The following is a 26,050-nucleotide window of genomic DNA, read 5'->3' as shown; positions in this document are numbered from 1 at the left end:
TCATTTTGGCGCCGCCTATATAGTTCGAACATCAAATCGACGTCCGGGTCAACATCTCCCTCTTTCGTCTCCCATCTCCTATTCTTTTTTTTTTCTTTCTCTTATCCTCATTCCCCTTCCTTTCTCTTTCTTTCTCTCTTTCCTTCCCCCTCTTCCTCTCCCCTTTTCTTCCTCTCTTATTTTCCTTCCTCCTCTCTCTCTCTTTTTCTTCTCTTTATTTTCCCCTTTTCTTCTCTTTTTTCTTGTCTTCCTTTTCCCCTTTTCTTCTCTTTTTTTCCCCATCTTTTCTTTCCCCCTTTTCTTCTCTTTTTTCCCGTCTTTTCTTTTTCTCTTTTCCTCTCACTTTTCTCTTCTCTTCCTCCCCCTTACTTTCTCTTTTTCTTCTCTTCTTTTCCCCTCTTCCTCTCTCTCTATCTTTTTCTTATCTTTCTTCCCATGCATCTTCCTCTCTATTTAAATATTCTTCTCTTCCTTCCTCTTTTTTTCTTCTTCTTTTTCCTCCTTTCTTTACTTATCTTCCTTTTCCCTCCTCTCTTTTTTTCTCTTCTTTCCCCCTTTTCTTCTCCCTTTTTCTTTGTCTTTCCTTTCCCCCTTTTTCTTCTCTTTTTTTTCTTCTCTCCCTCTCCTTCCCCCCTCTTACTCTCTTTTCTATTCTCTTCTTTTCCCATCTTCCTCTCTCTCTTTTTATTCTCTTCCCCCCCCCTCTTTTTTTTAGCTGGGGGTGGGGGATGAGGCAGTTCCTCCTCGGCCCCCCATGGATCCGTACCTGATAGAACCCCATGGTCTCGTATCATTTCACCTTTGGACCTCTCGATGACATTTGATATATCTGATCATAATTTTACACACACTGCGGGCTATCGGACCCGCGGACTATCGGACCCGCGGTCTATCGGACCCGCGGTCTATCGGACCCGCGGACTATCGGACCCGCGGTCTATCGGACCCGCGGTCTATCGGACCCGCGGACTATCGGACCCGCGGACTATCGGACCCGCGGTCTATCGGACCCGCGGTCTATCGGGATGTCCCCGAAATATTTAAGAGCTTGATTGGCAAAGAGTTCAATGTCTTGGGTCAACTATAATTGAAAAGGATGCATAATAATTGATATTATTAATAATACATGATATTTGTATAGCGCACTTTCCATCTTGATTAGATGCTCAAGGCGCTTCAGAGCAGAACAACAAAAACTATTTACACATGATACATGTCTGAACAATAAGTCAATGTCTATAAAAACAAACACTCTTATACACAGGATTGATTGGCAAAAGTTACGCTCTAAAAGAAAATCGTGAATACTTCACTCGTCGGAAGGATTGAATAAAACTAATTGCATTAAGAAGTATTTTTACTTGTTGTTTAGTTGATTTCACCCTTAACAGTGAAAGTCATCTCAGGGATGGCCTCAGTGGCGTACCTAGGATTTTCCACAGGGGGGGGGGCAAAACCGTCCGCCAAAAAAATTGACAAGCAAAAAAAAAAAAAAAAAAAAAAAAAGGTCTTCAATCACACACAAAAAAAGGTCTTCAAGCTCGTCAGGGGGCAGTAAAGGTCTTCAAGCTCGTCAGGGGGCAGGGATACGTCCTTTGCATGGGTTGTGGCTCGTCAGGGGGGGGGGCAAACTGCCCCCTGCCCCCCCCCCCCCCCCGTAGGTACGCACTACGCTAGTGGATGGCCTGTGTTTACCTCTCACTCCCCCATATTGAACCATTCAATAATATTCACTCAAGATGACCACAATTGTATGTATAATAGATACTGAATTTGATGAACAATATTGTGATTTATTATTTTATTCATTGTTTTCACTATCAGATGATAATGACATTTGATTATTTGGGGCTATACATCAATAAGCATCTTGCTATTATGATATTATGAATTACTAAATGTTTTCGTTCATAAAGGGGTGTACTATATAATGTAATTGTACCTGACAGTGAGATTTTGGTAGTAAATTCAATCAATTCATTTATTATCACAATGATAAGGAAAGAGTGCAAGAAGATCATATAGGCCTATAGAACTGATTGTCGTAAGCCTATATGTACACGTGATTATTCATTTTTTATCGGATTTTTCTTATATATGTTTATTGTTATTGAATAAAACAATTTTCCTTCAGCAGGGGTGTCGATCCATTTTTCAGATGGGGGGGGGGGGCAAAATCATGAATCAACATTCCAAAGGCACTCGATCACACAAAACAAACACTCACATATGCAAATATATATATATATATAATATTTTGGGCAATGCTTGTGACCCTGAACAAGATGCGTATTAATTACTGCAAGCGCGTAGCGCGTGCTGAAAAATTTTGTCACGCCGACCTAAACAAAAAGACATTCTAACCAATTTTTGTAATCATGAACAGGATAGGTATATAACTAATGATCAATTGATGCGTGCGCGAAGCACGAGCGGGAAAATCAAATTTAGACCTAATTTGGGACATTTATTCATGTTTTGTAAATCATGAGAACGATGGGTAATTGGGTATTTTCCTATATTAATAATTGGAGCATGAAGGTGAATATTTCAAGCGCGTAATAAATAAAGAACAAGCTGTGTATCTCAATAAATATGCGTGCGTGTGTTTTAGATTTAAACCTAGAATCTTGGCATTCTAAATACATTTCTCTAATAAGCCTTATGAGAGCGCGAAATTTGTTGATATTAAGACCTGAAAAATGGACACTTAAGGCACTTTTTTTATTATGAATAGGATGCATGGTTACATATATCTTTAACAATGCGAGCGCAAATCGCGAGCCGAAATTTATAATAAAACTGTAAAAAAAAAAAGGGGAATTTAAGTAGTTTTTTAAAATCAACTTAGAGGTATACATAACTCACCTGAATCCGCCTATAAAAAAAAACAGCGTTTGCCATTTTCTTGTTTATTCATTGGCAAAAATAATGCCTATATATTGACATTCCTGCGTAAATGTACCTTAACAAAAGTTCCAATGATAGATGGAATCATTTCCCGCACGGAGCACGCGGAAAAACATTGTACTATAGATGCAAAAACCAAATTTTATACGGTATTTGGTTAAGTAACAATTAAGTACCTATTAATTCCCCTGGGGCCGTAATTAAATCCAGGTGGCATATTGTTTTATGTCCACATAAAAGAAAAATATCAGTTTGAAATAATTTTTTTGAAAAAAAATGACGAAGAAGAAGAAGAAGAAGAAGAAGAAGGAGAAGAAGAAGAAGAAGAAGAAGAAGAAGATGAAGAAGGAGAAGAAGAAGAAGAAAAGCAAGAAATATAACTGGCAAAGAAAGTCCAGGCTAAATTAATATATCGCTTGCATCTTCCTGTTGATACTCAAGTGAAATATGTTCTTTCAATTTCCTCTTATAATAGACAATTTTTTCTATTCCCATTTTAGGTCACTTGGAATAGAATTCCAATTATACCTAGCACTGTATTAAAACGGGTGAGTTATGTCATCATATTTTTTTCTTTCTTTGAGTCTGCGTTTTCTTTGTGTGATTTTCAGACTGTGCAAAGTGAGCTGGTTTGACCTCATCATCTCTTCCATATTTAGATAAACAAACCCCCCAAACTTATACAAAGGCTCAAAAAGCAGACAGCTGAGTTTTGCGCATGCGCTTCAAGGCACCCAAATAAAGACTGTAGTAGTTTAACATGATTTCTTATGCATTCTACTGTACAATGTGAATGTACAAAATAATAGAACAATCTTATGTATACAACAACACTGAGAACGAAGACTCGACAAGAATTCCACAACTTTGAACTTTCTGCTCTAAAATCAACTGCCATGCTTCGAATATACTATTCCGACTGACAAGGAAGGAAATCTGCCTCGATGAACCTCGCAAATCAGCCCTCGGATTCAAATTCGAATCTTCTATTTGTCAATTTTAATCAAGATTATACGTGAGTACCTACGACATTTCGACATCGTCATTTGCCATTGGCTGTCTACACCATTGCAGTATTCACTCAGTGACAGTGCACTGTGCAGTGTCATGTCACTGAGTCCTGTAACCCAGAGAGCTCCAGCCCGCGTAGCGGGCTGGAGCCCAGACGCTCAGTGTGCAAACGGGCATTCAGGTGAGAGTACCGTGAAGTTTGGTCAAAATAATTTTGATAATACATAATTAAAACAGAAATTAAGCACTTACCACGATTGTATGGATGATAGTCTAACGAGTGGCAGTTTCCTGACATCGAGGCACAGACTGGAACCTCAAAAAACGATCAGTTCTGTCGCGGTAGCTCTCCTCTTTCAGAATTCAACACAAAATGGCCGATCGAGACCGAGGCTAGTATAGCACTAGCGCATATAGACTTTGTCAAATTCGCGCATGCGCCCTACACCCTCTCGAACGGCCATTTTGCTATGAATTTTGAAAGAAGGAGAGCCACCGCGACAGAACTGATCGTTTTTTGAGGTTCCAGTCTGTGCCTCGATGTCAGGAAACTGCCACTCGTTAGACTATCATCCATACAATCGTGTTAAGTGCTTAATTTCTGTTTTAATTATGTATTATCAAAATTATTTTGACCAAACTTCACGGTACTCTCACCTGAATGCCCGTTTGCACACTGAGCGTCTGGGCTCCAGCCCGCTACGCGGGCTGGAGCTCTCTGGGTTATGAGTCCTGCAGTGTCTGGCCAGCATTTCTTCGAATTTCGCAACGCCAGCAAACATTGCAAAAATTGCAAAACAAACTATAACGTTTTAATTCAGGGTCTTTCCATGCTTTTGGGAACTTTTCACCAAATCGAAATTGTACCTCCTTTCAGTTTCACTGCGATGACGTCATAAATAATTAAAGAATTGAATCCTCGCTTCAGCAATTTTTAAAATGATGTAAAATGCTTTGTTTACGATGCAAAAGCTCTGTAAGTAACGTTAAAGTCACGCAACTGGTTCTCTCTTTCCTCGTGCGATATTCATTGGGCTCAGATGCAGATTTCAATGGGTGGACAAGTTTTCAGATGACATCAACGATTCCGCGCAAGGGCCAAGGTTTTATTTTATTAGGGATGCCACCCCAAAAATTGAAGTGTTGTAAATCTAGTTTTAAATAGTTTTACTGAAACACGAGTAAAATGACACCAAGATCATCAAAATTGGACCAGGGGTTGCCGAGATATGGCCAATTCAAATTTTGAAAAAAGGCAGATTTTCTGCCAAAAAGTGGCCAAAATGTCAAAAATGTGTTTTTTGCAATTTTTGAAGCTACCTATTTTAAAACTTGATGAAGTATAGAGGTTGCTTTTCCTTGGGGCACCTAACTATTAACCCCCAACAAGTACCTAAAAAATTGGGTCCAAAGACTCCAAACTACTTTTTGTTTTCATCAACGGAGTTCAAAATATGGGGAAAACAGAAATTTTTCACCTTTGGACCCAGAGGAAAATTCCAGCTAATAATATGCGAAAATGGCTTAATTTGAAAGTGGATGGGCAATTAATCACAAAATTTCACACAGATGTAGTGTTTGTAATTATGTTGTTATTTTGATTCATATATGTTTTTCTTGTGAGCATATATACAATAAATATGCAAATGAGGTAGTAATTAAATACTCATTTGTACATAACGAATGGGAAAATTGCCTAATTAAAGTTAAAACTAAATGGAAAAGAAATGGCAAAAGCCAATGTTTAATACAAAATATTAATATTAGGAGGTCCTTAAGACTAGGAAATATAATATTAATCTCATATTGATGTACATGTAACTTCCAATCCATACTAAAAACTTTAGATTAGTGAAAAAATATAAATTACCAATTTCTGACTTAATACAAATATATATCAGATACATCCGCCCTGTTATAGAATATTGTGTGCCTGTGTTTAATGGAAGTTTAACTTTAGACCATTTACAGAAACTAGAAAGAATCCAGAAGAGAGTTTGTAAAATTATCTTAGGTCAAAGTTAGTTAACTTATGAAGATGCTTTAAAACGATGCAAACTGGATACACTAAAAGATAGACGTGAACAATTATGCTCTGATTTTGCATTATCTGTGAGCAAAAATCCACACTGTAAAACTGGTTACCGGAAAGGAACGTTGTTGGCATGACTTTACACAATAAACAAAAGATATGCAATACAAGTGCAGGACCTCCCGTTTTAAACACAGTGCAATACCGTATTTCATTAATCTCCTTAATAACTTGTGAAGTGCATATTTTCATTATAATTTCATTGTATACTGGATTTTTCTTAATGTACCATTAGTTTTATCATTACATTATTGTTTTATGCTACATGTGCAATTGTTATACCTTGGTAAATACATACATTTCAGCTTTCTAGCTGCAGTATGTGTATGATTGTTTTACTGGAAATAAATAAACCATGAAATGAAAATGCCCCTGGCCTCGCCCTTGCCGTTAGCCTTGGAACGTTAAATACTTTTCCTCAAATAAAAATTAAATTAAAAAATTAACTCAAGAAAAAAAACACAGCTCAACACTCGTAATTGCCGTATACAAAATAAAACGTTCAGCATACTTTGCAAAATACCACTGAACACAGCCACAAACTCTTTACAATACACCCCACACATTCACTAGCTCCCTATCACACAACAAAATCATCCGATGACATGGGCAAAATCTCGAACAAAAGTGAAATTTTCTTATCTAAATGACCGCATCTTGCAATAAAAATGTCACAATCGCATTTCCTTAACATCATAATTAAGAAATAAGGGGTCTAAAAAAGTGGATTTTTGGGCGATGTTAATTGATTTTGGAAACATGTCCTCACATAAAATTGACACTTTCGCGAGCCAATACGGGTCACCATTTTTTCCCGGAAGTCATTCACTATAACACACAGGCTCATACGAGAGAATGTGCCTACTCGGTTACTTAGAAAGTGAAATCGGCATACCTGGTTTTTATCTCCAATAGCAGAGTGATCAAGTTATCAGATCATCATGAAAATGGCTGGATATGAATTGTGAGAAATCAGGATTGTGCAATCACAAGCGAAATTGACGAAAGTTCCTTTAGACATTCAGAAATCTTAGTACTAATCAACCTATCAATGATAGACGTTGTTCTGGTCTTCCATACTCCAATTGCCTGCCCTTAGGATTTTTCGTTGTCAAGGACATGAACTTGGAATGTTCCACTTTGACATGGGGTTTTAAAAAATGAAATTGGGCAATATGATTACGTCGCTAATAGAGTTTCAAAATACCCTTCACTCCGATCCCCCCTGCTTAAGATCAAATTCTTCGGTCCTGAAATCTTGATCAATGGGAATCAGCTGATCTTACGTATGAATGGGTTGATTATGCTAGAATTTCATCGACGTCGTAGTTGAAATATGTGTCAGTAATGGGTATGAAAATATGAGAACTTGAAAGAGTTTTTCTTCAGGTTAATGTGAGTATCATTGTTTTTGTTATATATATGTACTTTTTTGCATTGTTGGAATAACTTTCATCATTCCTGCCAAGAATTTGTGAGGATAATCATCGGCAGCGCGCACTGACAGGAATTTCTCGGAGCGCGAGTGGCATCCCTAGTTTTATTTAGTCAAATGTGGAATTATAATTTTGTAATTAATCTATCTAAATCTACCCTGCATTTCCCAGCTCTGACTTCAAAAGTTCAAGACCACTCTGGCCTCTGCCACTTTCTCTATATTGAAAAGAAAATTATTACATAGGCAATTCACTAATAAATCACAAACAAGATTAGTATTTTAAAGGGGATAAATCATTTTAATGATCTCTTTAAAGATCTACTCGTGAAAATAGGAACCAGCACGAACAATTCTGGAGAATTTTTCATAGGCCTAGATCTAGATTATTAGATAAAGACAGTTATAAAATAGGTGTATTATTTCAAGCATCGCGATTGACCAATACGCGTCACATGACATCCAACTTTTCTGGTGCATTGCACGGCAGTGCAAAAGGTGCGCAACGAAAAATTGACATTGCACGCTCAAGCAAACCAGTGCAGTAGAAGTCCCGGGAGAAGTCCAACAAAACTGTACTGTAACTTTTTTTTCTGTGTTGCTATTTTATAAAACAAATAATGCACTTGCTCTGTCGTGCTTAAAAGTACATGCAGAGAAAGCTCGGTTTCTTCAGATGGTGCACACTGGGCACTCGCCGCCAGCGGCTCGTGCACAGTGCGGCACCTATCTAAAGAAACCTCACGTGCTCTGCATTTCCACTAATGCACTCGGCTGCATGCATTATTTGTATACTACTGGTGAGATTTATTTTGTCAGAATCATCATTGATGAAATAAATCTCATTAGCTATCTTTATCTACTCTTCAAAAAGGGAACCAACTGTGGAAAATTCTCCCATCTTCATGAGTCTATAACCGGGGGGGGGGGGGCACTTCCATAGACGAGTAGATACCATGGGGTCTCGAAAAGCACCCTAAACAAGTATTTTCCATATTCTGAAAATGCACCCCTTAACAAGTATTGGCATGTGAAACTCTACCCTCAACAAGTATTGGCATGTGAAACCCTACCCTTAACAAGTATTGGAAACAAAACGATACCCTTGGCAAGTATTCCCTGAATTGAACCCCTAAACAAGTACTGTGATATTTTAATTGATACATGTATGTTACGGATATGATCACGGACGTTGGCTTTGCTTCGGGTTTAGTACCTCCCCACTTAAATCGGACTCTATACAACACATATTTTGGGGGCAACAGGTATATCCATTATAAAGCATTAGTCTTTTTTATACCGTCGCAAATTTGACTGTAAAATCAAAGCTTTCCTAGGTATTGTATACCCCTTTTCAGTATTAGTGTTTTTGACACCCTTATTATGTTAACGTACCGGTAAGTAACGTGCCCAATCTTGAAAAAGAGATCCTTTTTACACGTTTCTTTGGTCATGCCTGATATCCACTCGTCAATGGAAGTGCCCCCCCCCCCCGGGCGTTTTGTTTCCAATACTTATTAAGGATAGGGTTTCACAAATTCAAAAGTTTATTGATATAAAATCCTGATATTGAAGGATCATCATCGAAACACGAGAAAAATTAAAAATTAATGTAACATAAGCATAACATACATGTAGTAACATTGAAGGCAAAATCTTGGGATTCAAAATATTTAAAAAAAGGAAAAAAATACCAATCTTGGATAAAGTGTTAGATGTGAGAGAAAAAGATGTATGTATATAATATTATATACATTTACACAGCATTATGTATTAATTAAGAATAAATAATGTTATATAAATATATTTCTATACATATATATCAATGCATAAATATACACACACATACATAATATACCTAGTAGGGACAGTGATTTTCCGCGATCGCGGAAAACGGACGGAATTCACGGAAAGGGCCTTTTGAAACGGAAAATGGCATTTCAAACGGAAAATCACGGAAAACGTATTTTCCCTCAAAATACACAGAATAGCAACAGAAATTACTCCAAAATCACAATAAAATGAGAATATTAAATGGCCAAAAAAACCCAGAAAACACGATCTCACTTCGCTACTATCATGACAATTCACACATCGTGACTGCACTCGACATCAGCACACTCGATTGTACCCCGCACCGTACCCGTACCCGGCGCGGCCGGGTTGACGTTGGGCTTCACATGCACACATGTATCGTTCAACTACATGTACACAGTTGTGTGTTGCTGCCCTCTACGTTTGAAGATGGAACAGCACGATATCGTGGTCTTTAAATCCAAGATGGCGGATTGGGAAAAGACGATGACTGATGATAACGATGTCCAAAAACCCCCAAAATTATCGATGAAATATCATTTCACCGTGAAATAATGCTAATAATATGAAAGGTGAGGATGAATGCATGCAAAATGGGTGTGTTAAAATATTTTATTCACCCGCATAGATCCGATTAGAACGGATTTTATTGTGTTGTTGGTACAGTAGCAGATACAAATTTTGACCAGTGCGAGTGTGCATGTAAATGTGTATTACGGAATTGTCACATTTCCGTGTGTACAAAGTCTATGGGGAAACGGAATTTCCGTTTTCTGACATGCTGAAACGGAATTTGAGATTTTCTGAAACGGAAAAGGCAATTTTTTGAAACGGAAAATCACTGTCCCTAACCTAGGCATAATACACACATACATACACAAACATATATGTTATCTTTTCCTTTCAAGCACCAATCCCTTGTTCTATCCTTAATCTCTCAACGTACATGTCACTTATTCCGACAACACATATTTTGCTGATATCCATGTCATTGCTACCTAATATCAATTGGAATTTGTTTTTGTTAGTTATTCTCATAAAATCCGGCAGCACCTCCTTTAACTTGTTAAATAATTTATTTTGGGGTTCTTTAAGGGCCTTACAGTGTCCAGTGAAATGGTATTCATCCTCTACATAAGTCGTACAAACAGGGCATATTCTGTCGTTTACAGCAATCCTTTTATATCTACCTTGTTCTATCATAAGTTTGCTAAATCTTATTCTTAACTTTGCAAAATTAGTGATGTGCATCTTTTCAATAACTAATAGTAGGTAATTTTCAATCTTATTTCAATGTTTTATAGGTTTTTAGTTTATTGCATTGGTCAATGGAATGTTGGATGTTATCGTTAAGACTGTTTTCCATGATATTATATAATGACCATTGAGTTTGTTCATAATTGCTTTCAGAAGTGCTCTTTTGAGAAGGTTCCCAGGTTTTCCCACACATGAAGGAAACTGATTTGTTTTAATAATATTTGTATGTAATTTTGAAACCCGTTATTAAAATGAAGCAACACATCATATGCTCTTTTTACAAGACTGTTATCTTTTATTGAAATTTTGTTATGCCAGTATTTTATCCAATGCTATGTTTTAAAGCTGAAATATATAAGGGATATCGCCCAAACTCTGCCAAAATAGCACCATTAGTTGCTGATCTATGAACGTCAAGAACAGTTTTCGAGTATTGGTTATGTATCTTTTCTGGAAGAATTCTATTTCTTTATCTTCACGTAAGAGCGTTGGTAAACTCCAAATTTCATAATAGAGTGGGTTTTACACATAAGTCAAATAATTTTAAATGTGGAAGTGCTGCAACTTTATTGTCTGGTACAGTGTTTCTGATACAGAAAGTGGCTTTCTTTCCTTTCCACATTAACTGTTTGATGGCTAACGTGAAGGAACCGGAGGGTTTAAATGTGAGTCCTAAATATTTGTATTCATCTGTTATTTTTACGGGGGCATTATCTATAAGGAAATATTTTTTTCTTATTACCCATCCGGCTTTATCAAATATCATTATTTGTGTTTTTTTTTTCATTTTAATCTTAAAATCCCATCTATTACAGTAATCATTTAATTTATTTAAACAGGTTTGGAGCCCAGGTGCAGTTCCGCAAAGTATTACAAGATCGTCTGCATATAACAAACAAGATATTTTATTTTGATCCAAACTCACAGGCCTACACTCATCATCAAATATATCGACTAAGCCATTGATGTATAGCGAAAAAAGTATTTCACACGCCAATACTTATCAAGGGGTGTATTTTCAGAACATGGAAAATACTTGTTTAGGGTGCTTTTCGAAACCCCATGGACGTGCATGATATCCACTCATCAATGGAAGTGCCCCCCCCCCCCCCCCGGAGCCTCCAGGGAGTTATCCTTGGGGGAATCAGTCCTCCGGAGGAGTTGCCCTTTGGGAGTAGTCCCGGGGGTACTTCGGGGTACTGGCCTGCCACAATTTTTTTCTGTATTATATCCAATAACGAGTAATATCATGAAAAAATTCTGTATATTCTCAAGTGTCAGGAAAAAATGTGGACCATCAATTAATATTTCAGTGAGACCTCGTAAAATGCTTAAAATCTAGACAAAGCATAGGCCAATATTGGGCAATGCGTGTATCCATAAGCGCTTGCACTAAATGGGATACCGTCTGTGTTTGGGATGATAGTAAGATGTCAGAAATTATTAAATAAATCCCCAGAAACATTTCAATGTGTAATAATACAAAGAAATGTCAGGCCATTTGGAGGGTGACCTCACATTAGCCAAAGATTTTTACTTGACGACACCTCTCCTGGCTATGTATGTGAAAAAACCCAGAGCAAAAGGTGATGCTTTATCCGCTTAAAATTTTCCAGGCATTGGACCCCCCCCCCCCCCATCTTACCCCATGAATGGTGTCATAAAATTTGATTTAAACAAGTCTCTATTTTGCAAATACATGGAATGTTTACCTTTTCAAAATTATTATTAATTTTTTATATTCCAATCTGTTATCGATGAACCCATTCTATGTTTTATCTTTGATTTGCTTGACCTTGTAGATCCTTGGCAGTAGGCACAAAAACAAGCTACAGACTCTTCTCATTGACATCTGTGGACAAGCTAGAGCAGATCTATGAACATGGTAAGAAAACCATTATATTCATCATCTCTAGTGGAGCCCGTTGCATTAAAGTCATTATTATGGTAACTTCCATGGAATCTTTGATTTTTTGTTGGCTGTTGAGCATTGTTACCATAGTAGTTACTATTGGATGGCAAAGTTAACATAACAGTAGCTATTATGCAATGGGGTCCAGAAAGGGATTATATTTGGGTATTTGAATATAACCAGCTGTAAAAACCCACATTGTTGGATATTGTCTGTAATGAATGAATGTTAGACAATGTCAAGTAATGTCAAGACAATGTCAAGTAAATGTTAAGTAATGTTCTTCATACAGTGAGTCAAACCTGTCTATTAAGGCCACCAAAGGGAAAGAGAAAAGTTGGCCACTGTAGACAATTAGCCTTTACACACTCTACTCCTTGGGGAGCATTACTGCAAGAGTTTCCAAACGGCTACCCTAGTCACACTAGAGGCGGAATGCCGTCGGAATGAAAATTCTTGGCACATTCCTGGATATTCGAAGTGCATTCTAAAAATTCTGACTGCATTCTGAGTGCATTCCAAATATTCGGGTCCATTCTTGTGTCCGGCCCGAATGTTTTGCTCATGCTCAAAACTTTCGAGGTGCATTCGAACTGGAGAAATATCGAACGGCATTCAAAGTGCAGTCCACCAGCACTCTGACTGTATTCCAAATATTCTGACGACATTTCAACAACATTCGAAACATTCCAATCGCATCCATGGGAGAATCGAATCGCATAACAGCACGGCTAGCTGTTGCTGCAACGTCAGTCAGCACTGAGGAGTCACTGAGGAGCATTGAGGTCATCGAACGGCATTTTTACAAATTTCGATCAATTCGAAATTCCCTCCCGAATGTGACTCGAATTTTGAAAAATTTGCATTCCGGCTGGTTCTGCTTGATTCCTGCTGATTCCGAATAAGTGCAACGGGGGCTTTAAGTTGGTGGCTCATTTGACCAGGTACCCATGTAATACCTAAGTGGCAAAGTGTGTGGATTGATGATTCATATATATATATATCACAAATTCATATATATATCACAATATATTTGTGTTTGTCTTCTTCATAGACTCTGAAGATATCTGCATTGTTGAGAGGCTTTTCTCCAGTAGTCTGGTGGCAGTGGTGTCCCTCACAGCACCTCGTAAGCTAAAGGTCTGCCACTTTAAGAAAGGCACGGAGATCTGTAACTATAGCTACTCCAATACTATTCTAGCCGTCAAATTAAATCGCAAGGTATGGTATGACAGCAGTGATGATGGTGATGATGATGGTGTGGATGGCATTGATGATGATGATGATGATGATGATGATGATGATGATAATGATGATGGTGGTAATGATGATGATGATGATGATGATGATGATGATGGTGATGATGGTGATGGCGATGATGATGATGATGATGGTGATGATGATGATGATGATGATGATGATGACATCTTTAATCAGTGTAATTTATCAATCACATATTTCATTACAGTGTCTCTTATGACACTGCCTTTTTCTCTTTTTTCTTTTTATATAGGGATTTTTTTTTTAACTTGAAGAAGTATAAGTACTGGGATTTACGTAGGGTAACACCACCATTGAACTTAACCTTTTTTTTCTTCCGAAAAAAAATAATCAGATAAATACTGAGTATTATATTAAATTTGATCATTTGATTACAGTAAGCCAGATGTTCCATATCACATGATACGTCATATGACATCTGTAAAACACCATGGTGAAGTATTGACACAACTTGTCCTTGATTAACTGACCGCTTTCAGAAGCCAGTCTGATAATATTTGCTGTTGAAATGTTGATGGAAAACTCCTAATCCAAAGTCCAAGGAACCATACAGATTACCTATTTCCTGATAATCCCAAGATCATGTCCGTAGAATCCATTGTCAGCGTGTTTGTTTTATTATTTAGCGCAGTGTCTTCCTAATGGCCTGAACATGAGAAAGATACTTAACAATTTCAAGTATTCATTCCATTGAGCCTAAACAATTAATCAGTATGACTGTTTATAATGAACAAATTAACTGGAATATTTGACCTGTCAACTTCAGCTATCAACCAGTTTACCAAAGTTTATATCCAATTTGTCCGTTTATCCTGGGTGGCTGGATTCACCTACTTACAGCATTTCCAAGATTCAGTACATCCTCCTCCCTCAACCCAACCCACTTGCTTTTTCCTTGTCTTCTTTGCCCCCTTCCTACATGTATATTCTTGCATTCTTGGATATGATATAAGTTCTTGTCGTTTTCTCAGTATGATTTATTCTAATATTGTAATCTCATTATTCACTATTTGATAGAAATCAGTTTCAATCATGAGATTCTCACAATTGATCAATCATCTGCATGAATTACCTTGTTTACAGCGATTAATAGTGGCGCTGGAAGAAAGTCTTTACGTTCATAACATTCGGGATATGAAAGTACTACATACGATACGGGACACCCCTCCCAACCCCCTGGGGCTGTGTGCCCTGTCAATCAACAATGATAACTGCTATCTGGCCTATCCCGGAAGCAGTCAGATCGGTGAGGTACAGATCTTTGACACTGTAAACCTACAGGCGGTGACCATGATCTCGGCCCACAATAGCCCACTAGCAGCACTGGCTTTTGATACCACAGGGACAAAACTGGCAACAGCATCAGAGAAGGTAGACCTTGACTTTTTCTTTTTGACTTGTTGTCTTTCAATCATGGCTTCTTTACTAGAAATGTAATTACCCATCGATTGTCACTCTACCATCAGTGGCAACTCAAATGGTAACATTGCTTAGAACTAATCAAACTCTGGGTTCCATGAAAGTGACCATAAATACAAAGTTGGATTTACCTTGTTAAGTTTTATGAAACAGAGGCCAGGCAGTATGAAGAGAGTAGAGTAAAGCTCAATCAGGGTTAGCATATTTTCTGGTCAAAATTATATTTCCCGGTCGATTGAAAATATAATTCTCTCCCATTGACTTTCTACACAAACGCTCAAAAGAAGAGTGTCTGTGGACAAAATAATACTTGAAAATATGCCACCCCTGTGCTTTATCATGCTATATCATAAAATTGAAACTGATAAATATTCAAAACAGAAAATTCTAATTTTAATTGTGAAGAAGTTTATGTATTCATGTATTTGCTATTTGCCTCTTTATTTCAATGAATTACATTTTGTTTCATAAAATACCTTTGTATATTTTCTTTATCAGGGCACAGTGATACGAGTATTTTCCATTCCAGATGGCAAGAAATTGTTTGAGTTCAGAAGAGGAGTAAAGAGGTGAAGATGGAGTTTTGTAATATTCATTCATAAAATGGATTTGGTACACTTATTGACAAGACACTTATTTGTAATTGCTTCTCTCTATCAAGGTGTTTGATCAGTATAATGGTACTGAATCTATTTAGTGCTATGAGGAGCAAACCAAGACTTCTTGCATGGGTCTCAATGAGCTCACTACCCACCTAGATAAATTTTCCTTGTTGCTTTGCTGGATAACTATAAGTGATATTTTACTTCATTATTATTATTATGTCATTATTATTATTATTGTTATTTCAATTTTCAATTTCAATTCGTTATTGTCTTGGACAGGTGTGTCAGCATAAATTCCTTAGCATTCAGCGCTGATTCCATATTCTTGTGCGCATCCAGTAATACAGAGACGGTTCACATCTTCAAGCTTGAACAGCCAAAAGAAAAGTAAGTTTGATGCTCTGAAAACACTCAGGGACTTATTAGAGTCCATAGTGGAGTTTTAATTCTGCCTCTTCGTTTGAATGGGCGAATACATGTCTATGTAATGGAATTTATTCATTTGTACATTTATCTAACCAGGGCTCCGTAACACAAAGGTTTGCGATGAATTGCAAATATGAAAGAACCGCTCTGATTGGTCCCTGGTCAGTATTTTAAACCTAATGCGCGTGTAACATTGATATTGATTGGTCAGTTCATTTAGCGATTGATTGCTAATCTTTGTGTTACGGAGCCCGGGGGCAATGCCGCTAGGAGTAGGGGCAGAGTAGTGAAGAAAAATATGATATGAGAATAAAGTAGGGGGGAAATTGCTGACAATTTCTAAAGACCTGGGACCCGTCTAACAAAGGGTTGCGATAGATCCGAACAACCACAACGATGGACGGCCAACAACGTTAACATCTAAAATGCAAGTTTGTTCAAAATATTTTCTAGATGCTATGTATAGAATGTATATTCATACTTTCTTGATTATTCAGTGTGCTTCTCTTTGCTTACAAAGGACATTGGGCAATTTCCTGTAGAAAATAAAAATCAGGACATAGAGGGATTTCCATACTGTTGACGTTGATCGGATCAATTCTGACTCTTTGTAAGACGGGGCCCTGGGTTGTTTCAAACTTGAGAATTCATAGGTATATACAGTAAAAAAACACGCCACACCACTTCATGACATCCTTTCTCGCAGACATACCTTGTGATCCCCTCCCTCCCCCTCCCCTTCCCCTCATGTTGTGCTAAATTCCTATTTATCTTATTCAGACCTACAGAAGAGCCTTCAACATGGATGGGTTACCTTGGTAAAGCCTTGATGACTCCTGCTAACTACCTACCTTCTCAAGTCACAGAGGTACTGACGCAGGACAGAGCATTCGCTATCGTCAAGCTACCCTTCTCAGGGCTCAAGAATGTCTGTGCACTCGCTAAGTGAGTTTACATTTTAAGGCATTGTTCAATGACGTCATTTCAGCCTCTTTCTTGTTCTGCTCTACAAGTAAAGAATCATAAGAGGCAATCATGAAAATGAATTAACTTGCTCATACCTCTACATGGTGAATCAATAACGGTAGCAAGTATCTTATTTATTAATGGGAGAAACATTGACACCATACATGAATGTTCACATTCTACAAATAAATAGCATTATGAATTCAACAAAAAGAAAGATCCATGCATTTGACCATCACTGATATTGTGATATCCGTATGCTATAATTGATAGAACAAATTTACCAAAGCATTGTTAATTCAATAAAAAAACAAATATTTAGAAATACATATTTCACTGCTCATAGCTTGAATTCGTCTGTTGGATAGTATGAACGTTTATTTCTCTCTCTCTCTCTTTCTCTTTGAAATTCAATATTGTATCTTTTTTTTAATCTCAGACTTCTAGTACATCATTTAGAACATGACAGACTTTGTAAGGTTCATTTTAAAAGCATAGTACCACAAAGCTCTGTTACATTATTTTCTATGAATTCAGTGAGGTATTCAGCTGCAAAAAAAGTATTGAAGAGGCAAGCAATCGTTTGTACCAAGGAAATAAAAAACTGCTACCAATCGAATCTTTTAGGAAGTTAGTGCGCAGTTATTTGTTGAGAGTTAGCAAAAAGACTCTTCATTCATGACATCACAATGAAATTGACATCATCATGTTGTCAAGAGTTTGTCTGTGCAAGTTTTGTTTCTCTAACAATGTGTGTTAATTAGCATACGTAGTGCAATTTGCCTCACTTATGTCTATGTTAATTATAAAACATTCTTATAAAACATGCTACTGAGCTTTATCAAAGACTTTACCTCTAAAAAAATATTCACAGCTATTTGGGACCTTCATGAAATTTTCTGTCTCTGATTTCTTTTGACAGTGTGTAATGTTCTCAAAGGACCACAATTTTACTGTTCTGATATATTTCCAAATGTTATGGAAATTAAATCCTTCCTGTTATTACATTTTGATTAATTTAATAGTGTTACAACACATGATAGATTGGATATAAGCCTTCCCATAACAGACAGGTAATTGAATTGTTCACAACACAAACAATTAGGATAGAAGAAGGTATCATTGGCTTTCTGAAAAACAAATTATATATTTTGCTCTTTTCATTTTTCATAAACTGTTTGGATATTATACTTTATTGGTTAAGTGCTTTCTTTTGCTGTTTTATTTTAAAAAAATGTTTCTTTTCATCAGAAATTCTGCTGCGCTCTAATTCCATATTGTTTCAAATTATCTACAATGTATTCCATGTATGATTTTGAAAAAGTCACATTAATTTCTACTACAAGGTATAATTTGTGCCACGCTTTGCAAGCTACTGTTCTGCACCTTTTTTTCTTTTCTCTTTTTTACTTACTGGTTCTTTTTTTTTACTTACAGGTTATTTTTTTTTTTTTACTTACTGGTTCTTTTTTTTTTCATTGATTGATAGTATAAAAAACACAGCGTCATTCATTTGCCCCTTTTTCTCAAATCATAAAGGGTATTCCATAAAATATGTATGTCCAAGCCCCTATATTTGGGACCTTCATGAAATTTTTCTGTCTCTGATTTCTTGTTCTTTTGACAGTCTGTAATATTCTCAAAGGACCATGACTTGGTCAGTTTATGAAGCGAAGTAAGACTTGAGAAAAATGGGGGTGGGATGTACAAAAAGGTTGATCATTTTATGGAATTGCCCTAAAGATACGTGCCAGAAAGAATATGCACAGCCTATTGGATGAGAGTATGCACAGCCCTAGTGATTAACAGCAATGAAAATGAATTCCACAAGTAAAATCAGTTTAAGCACTCTTTGCCTGGTACCAACATTTTATTCTGACTGATTTTGTTATTAATGGTAGTGGTGCAGCTGTCCCATCTGTAAAGTATGACGAGAAATTGATAATATAATGCAGTGAGCTAATATGTTTACAGAAATAAATGATACTAGTATATAAATAGTGTACAATATACTGGATTATATGTACGACAAATATAAAATTATCCCGAGTGCAGGTTTATTTCACCGTGGCCTAAGGCCATGGTGAAGTAGACCTGCATGAGGGATAATTTTACATTTGGAGTTCATATAGTCCAGTAATATTCTATGACAGAACGTTCATTATTTATTATAGTAAATTGTACAACGCCTACTTAGCTTGTTGTACGCGAGCAAATGGGAGGCTGAATATCAAACCTTGGTATCGTTGCACACATACCATCCAAAATGTACCATCCTTAACGTAAAGTTGCACACGTCACTATAAAAATTAAGATTCAGCGCATTGCATGCGCTTAGTGAATGCAGTCACGCAGGACTGACTGGCTAAATGCGCATTGCCATTAATTGATGTTCTCCCCATTCATTTAACACGGGTTTTACCCTCCAAAAATCAATAGTTATACATGCATTGTACATATGTACAATATAACTTTTTGAAGGGAGGTCACGTGGTACCAATCTAGCCAATCACAGCTCGTATTTTACTTCCACTATTTACTATAGAGCCGCATTATATATCATGATTAAACTCTCATACTAGCATATACTTCATTCACTATTTTCAAATTAGGAGCACATTTGTTTCATACTGGATAGTACAAATGTTTCTTAGTATCAAGCATGGAGAGTCACACATATTTACTTGTATTCCTATGTGTAGCATCTCAAAGCCTAGAGTCCTTGTAGCGGCTGCTGATGGATTTATCTACATCTATAATCTAGACCCAACTGATGGAGGAGATTGTACGTTACTCAAACAACACAGGTAGGAATCTATCTCTAGAGATACAAGGTACCCTGGAGGATGTTGTAGGATTGTTGGGATTTTAGGACTCACTACAAACAATGATGTTTATGAAACTGGGTCCTAGGTTTTTGGAGCTAGTCTAGGCGAAGATAGGGAATATAATAATGATAATTTTGTATATATATATATATATATATATACGTTATGAATGTGTATCATGCACAAATCTACCACAAACAAGAACAATGGTTTAAGTAAACATAAACAGTGTTGATGATTAATGTAATACAGATCAATAATTGCCTCAGGTCAAAATCAAGAATGTGCTTTCTTCATAAATACATCAGGAAATAATTTTGCTTTAAAAATTTGAATAGCATTTTTTGGTCATAAGAGAAAAGCTCTCAACTATGCAATGTACAGTCCTATGTATATGCATAGCAGTCTTTAAAAAAGGGGGAGCAAATTGCGATGTGATACCAGGAAAATTATTCCCTGTACAGTACTTACATGTATATTTTATGAGAATGTTAACCAGTTATCATCAGGAGAGTGTTTCATAAACATATTTCACTCACCAATTTAGTTCTGAGCCAATCAGATGCAAGGATTTCAGTAGCTTTTAACAGTTGTCAGTGAAAATCAGTATTTGTTTCATGAAATGCTCCCCAGGTTAGACGGACAGGCTGATGCAGGGGGCGGAGGACTCGTAGGAGCTACATCAGGAGCATCAGCAGGAGGAGAAGGAGCCAGCAGTGCTGGATCCGAGGAGCATAGTGAAGGAGCCGAAGCTAAGGGAGGAGTATTGGGTGAGCAGGGGTTCTCGCCAGCTCCTGCTAAGACGTTTGCTGCGGCTACAGGGGGATCCAGGAATGTTGATCTGCTTTCATCATCGCCACATAGAAGTCCTGCTAGAGGTATGTAATATGAATGATAATAAATTTGACTTTTAAAGCGCCAAATTTACCCTGTATATTGCTCAATGAAGAATTGAGAAGTGAACCAAAAGGTTTTTGAAGGATTCACTAGAGTTAGGGTTTTTGATATCTTGAGGAAGACCATCGCACAATGTGGGGCATGCATGAGCAAAAGATCTAAATGTTTTTTAATTACAAGTGAACGAGATGTTGGTCTGGAATAACTGATATTGGGATGGTGATCGATGCATGCAATGAAAAGGGAGCAACCAAAAGATTATTTGACAGGATAGATTACGAAAAATAGACTTTGAAAATGTTGTATTGACATATTTTACTTCAGTAACTTTAGTGTTAAACAGTTCAGGAGTTATAAATCAAAGATTGAACTCATATTTCTGTAATTTGAAGTCACAAACTAAGGAGATTAAATGACAACCGGAAGTCTTTTCCTGCCAGATACCTCACAGATGTCGGCAAAGTATGCCTCAAACTAAAAATTCTGCATATTGTATTTCACCGAAAGGTCAGATTTTCATGTATGATTTGATTACAGAACGAATGAATTATAGTCATCATGACTTTAAGTGATAAGCACTGTATAGGTAATTGTAGTGATCATAATTATCATTATTCTTTGCAATCTTTCAATAAAGTACAAAGAAAAGATGACTAGAACACTTTTGTAGTCTACCATTTCCTGTGCCTATTGTTAATCTTTAACCCTAACTAGGCCGGGCTTTTTTGGCTGTTCTGTGGCCGGGGGGGGGTTGATTCAACCCCCCCCTGAGATCTCGGCCGCCGATCGCGTGAGCGCCGCAAAAATTTGCACGCTGGTAGTGTGCGATGTAATCTACAAGGCTGTATGGTAAAATTTTCCAAAATAATGAGATTTTATTTTATATGAATTAATTATGCTAATTTATGCATAAATCATACTTTTTGCTCTAATTCACTAAATAAAGCTCCTAGAATGCTAATTTTTGGTAAAAATATTCTTTGTAGCATTCTTAACAATGGCAATTGAAAAAAACTTCGGTTTGGAAATCAATTTCTTATGTATTTTATTGTTTTATGAATTTCTTATGTATTTCTTTGTTTTTCAACCTTTTGTTTTTCTTTATTTTTTTCACCAGATTTATTGCACAACCTTTTTGAAGCATAATTATGCTAAAATCAATTGCTTTCAGCTGTTTAAAGTAGAAATAATCATATCTTTATGAATAAGATGAGAAAACTCAATTTGCATTGACTTTGTACACAAAATCACGTTTTGGAACAATTTTTGGTCTGACATGCACTTACAAAATGTTGCGTAATTTCGGAACCGCGTACCCGGGCGTCGCAAATTTGGTCTCAAAAGATGCGCGAGACTTAAAAGTATAAACTCTGTGAGTGGCGCGGTCAAAATATTTCGCGCGGCGGAATGATCGCAGAAAATGTTGAGGGGGGGTTGATTCAACCCCCCCCCCCCCCCCGGCCATTTTAGGGTTAATATAGAAATGGTTTATTCTTATTTAAATCTCGATTACGGTATATGTTTGTGCATTTTATATTCAAAAGGAAAGCTGCATTTTGCTTAAAGGTAAATGCCAGTTGTGGTAACGATATCAAAATGAGTTCGTACAGAATCCAATGAAATGACCACCAAAGTGTCTGTTTGTATAAATAAAACATATGTGCCAAAGAATTCTGGAAGAAATTGTGTAATTGCTGAGAAATCAGCAAATAAGCGCAGGATTCAGGTCAAGCGTTCAAGGCAATAATAATACACTGTCCCACGTGCGCTTATCTGTGTTGGTGATCTTCAGTTTGAACATTTTTCAGTGTAGATTTCAAGATTTCACAAAGTTCAGTTTATGTAACTGTACCAGATCTAGATCCTCGATGATATACTGACAATTAAGCCTGGTTTACAGACTTTCTCATGAAATCAGTGTTTACTGCAACTACTGGCATTTCTCTTTCAACCCAATTTATGGATTTTTTTTCTAACATCATTTTAATTTGTGTTTTATTTGCAGAACCAATGTTACCTAGCACAGTAGACCACAGGCATGATGACCTATTAGTAACGGCTGCTACAGATGATACCCAATTCTCTTCCCCTGGGATGGGACTCAATCAACTACGTCTGGATGATGACAATGAATTCCCTCCCATGATGCAACACACAGAATGATCCCCCGTAATATGGTTCTGTTTGGCTATTCATATAACATTGCATCACATATGGCAAGCCATCTTTGCCATGAATTACATTGTCCAATGGTCTCTGATAGGATGGTGAAGCTTACTCACAAATCTTAAAAATAGTTATTTTCTGCCAAAAATAAATTGTAGAAAATGTAAGTTTTATAGATGAGATTTGTGAGCAAAATCTGCTCACTTCTATGAGACCATTGGCAAAGGCAGACAATGTCATGAATGGCCTGCCATAGATAGAGTGCAATGTTTTACAATTTATATCCTTTATGATATGCCAGTCTGGATTCATCTGTTGTGTATCTCTGTGTTGATGTTCTTGTGGCTGTGCAAATTCCAAACTGACTCTGCTTGTCTACCTTAGAGTTGATTTTTAAGTGCAAGTGGGCATATTGCTGTTATTACTAAGAGGATTATTAACCAAGATTCTATTTAAACAACCTTCTCTTTCCCTTCCAAAATTCAAATAATTATTTTTTAATATCATTATCTCTTTTAGCCCATCTGTTATTCATTTTCAAGATAAAAAAATTCAAACTACCAGTACATTTGACTTATATATAGTTGATCATACATGATTAATGAAATGGGAAATTCGTGTGTAAGAAACATCTGTTGTTTTATGTCATATGTGTTTTGTTATCATACAGTGTTTTCCATCAATTTATCCCCAAGAGTGAAAGATTTTCTTGCTGCATTTGCAATGTATATTTTTCCTAGTCTGTTTTCACCAAACAAATTTGCAAATTGTTCTTAAAATTGTGTGCAACTGCAGTCACTCCAGTTCTGTAAATTGTTCTCCCATCGGGCCCTGCTATTATTATTACCCAGTCTCTATCGGGGCTGCCTAGGCGCTCAAGCATTCAAAGAATTTCTTTCTTCATGCCAGTTACCCATTAACATCACCTGTGTTGAGTGTAACACAATACAAGTAAATTTCTTGCTGAAGGAAAGCACACCATGGCTTGGAATAGAACCCACGTCCCTTAGATTGAAAGACAAGAGTCCTGACCACTCGACCACAAGTTATACAAATGTCAATTATTAATCAATTATGAACATTTATCAACCGAAAGATCTCTGTGGAAGCTGTCTTTTCAAGGTTGTTTGATCCTTTGGCAATACCCTTACCTGAATATTAACATGCTTGAAGAATGATATATGCTTGTTTCACTGTAATTGCATGTATTCTGAATGATGGATGCGCTACACATGGCTAGTACAAGAAGATCACTACATTTCAGCATATCAGAATCATTCTAAAAGCATTGATTGGGCTTTTACGAATGTCATTTGATGTGTAATACCTTGGTCACATTTGTTCTACGGCGGCCGTACGGCGAGTCGAAACCAGCCGTTTTAAAAAAAATTTGTACCAGCTACATATACGGTAGGTGCTTTGGATGAAAATGAATAAAACGACTGTTTTCGACTCGCCGTACGGCCGCCGTAGAGCAAATGTGACCAAGGTATAATTCACAACAGGAATTTTATGTAGTGCTTGTAGGCCAGCCTTTTTTTTTCTATTGATAGATAGATATTTTTTCATGATATTGGACACAGTGATTTTGGAGGAGGTATATAATTCCAATGGTGGAGGAAAAACAGTAATTTTTAATGAAAGAATATGTGACTGTTGAGTTGTATATTATGTTGAACAATACATGTGTAAGTCAAGGAGATGGATGCATGTCAAGTTAACAGTTGGAGGTTTCACAAAGACTCAAGTTGGACTCATTATTGAATTCCAGGAAATCATTTCACCAGCCATTTGTCATCTGACCAGTAAGTTTTCAGATCAGGCATCTTTGTGATTGACTGAGAAGCAAAGATGTCTGATTATTGATAAAAAAAGGCCACAGTGAATTTTAGATTAAACTCACAAAACATCAATAGTTTTTTTAAATATTGAACAAAAATTGTATATTTTATTTATACTAGTTTTTTTTTTCCTTAAGTACAAAAATAACGATTATGATTTTATGGCATATGTACTCTCACTATGAATGAACACCTGATATCAAACAACAACAACAAGACTCGGTTAAAGTTATCCAACAAGTCCTTACATGAAATGCTCCCCTAGTACATGTACATGTATGTGACACCTGGGGCCGATCGCACAAAAGGGTCTTTCCAAAGACCGTCTGTCATGCCGCCCATCTTTCATGATGCGCTTTATGTGGGATATTTCTGAAATTTATGATGAACAAATGAAATTTGTTAGCTAGCTTTTAAATCAATTTTTATACTATTTCTGAGATATCACATCATTTTATAAACAATAATTTTGTTTACTTTTACAGACGAATAGAATATGATTGCAGGTAATTTATTGAAAAGTTCAGCGCGCCATAATAAATTGCTGACATGAAAGACGGTTCTTTTCGTGCAATCGCCCCCTGCTAAATTTGTGCATTTCAAATTATATATTCTATATTCATTATAATGAGAGGCCTACTTTTCACTGTGGGTCCATAACTACATGTATTTACTTGACAGTACATAGACCAATCTCTCGGGATAAATGCAAATGTAATTGATCACAATATTTTTAGCATTTCTTTTTTCAGATGATCTTATTCCAACTTAACGAGCGAAATTTGTGTTTCTTCCCCTTTCTAAATGTTCTCAAAAGATTCACAAGGAGCAAGATTTACTTCATTGACAAAATGAAATGAACTAAAGCTTTTACAGAAGTTTGAAATGAATGATGACCCAAGTGACTGTGACTTGCTCCATCTTTTGTTGTGAAGCTAAAAGACGACCTAATGGTGACAGTTTGGTTTGTTGATTTTCAATGCAGCTGCCCCTCTCCCTTCATCCTTTTCATATCATTCTGAATTATGTTATGTCTGCATAAACTGAATGATTGCCCAAGTCATTCTTCAGACCAGTTTACACAGAGATTAGTAATTGATCGTAGGGTTATTGTTTGCAATCGATTGTTAAAATCATTCCTTGATCAATTACTCAGCTTTGAAACAGGATCCAGATTATGCAACATATT

General features: G+C 36.7%; 1 protein-coding gene across 2 annotated transcripts; it reads left to right on the top strand.

Moving 5' to 3' along the window:
* The first annotated feature begins 3,717 nt into the window (after positions 1–3,717).
* Positions 3,718–24,941, top strand: LOC129268950 (WD repeat domain phosphoinositide-interacting protein 2-like). 2 transcript variants are annotated; one of them, XR_010294735.1, is made up of 11 exons: positions 3,718–3,925; positions 12,323–12,405; positions 13,487–13,653; positions 14,797–15,084; positions 15,631–15,701; positions 16,017–16,124; positions 16,944–17,108; positions 19,832–19,936; positions 20,591–20,835; positions 22,860–24,340; positions 24,510–24,941. XR_010294735.1 is itself a non-coding variant. In XM_054906402.2 (10 exons), exons 1-10 carry the CDS (start codon positions 3,855–3,857, stop codon positions 23,015–23,017), a joined length of 1,461 nt encoding a protein of 486 aa, XP_054762377.2. In that variant the 5' UTR covers positions 3,718–3,854; the 3' UTR covers positions 23,018–24,941. The 2 variants fall into 2 exon arrangements, 1 of the variants encoding a protein (XP_054762377.2); XM_054906402.2 differs by having other exon boundaries at positions 22,860–24,941.
* The last annotated feature ends 1,109 nt before the right edge of the window (positions 24,942–26,050 follow it).

The sequence above is a fragment of the Lytechinus pictus genome, chromosome 10 (assembly GCF_037042905.1).
Source record: "Lytechinus pictus isolate F3 Inbred chromosome 10, Lp3.0, whole genome shotgun sequence".
Lineage (NCBI taxonomy): Eukaryota > Metazoa > Echinodermata > Echinoidea > Temnopleuroida > Toxopneustidae > Lytechinus > Lytechinus pictus.
The sequence above is the reverse complement of the archived record's forward strand: the minus strand, read 5'-3'. Positions and strand labels throughout refer to the sequence as shown.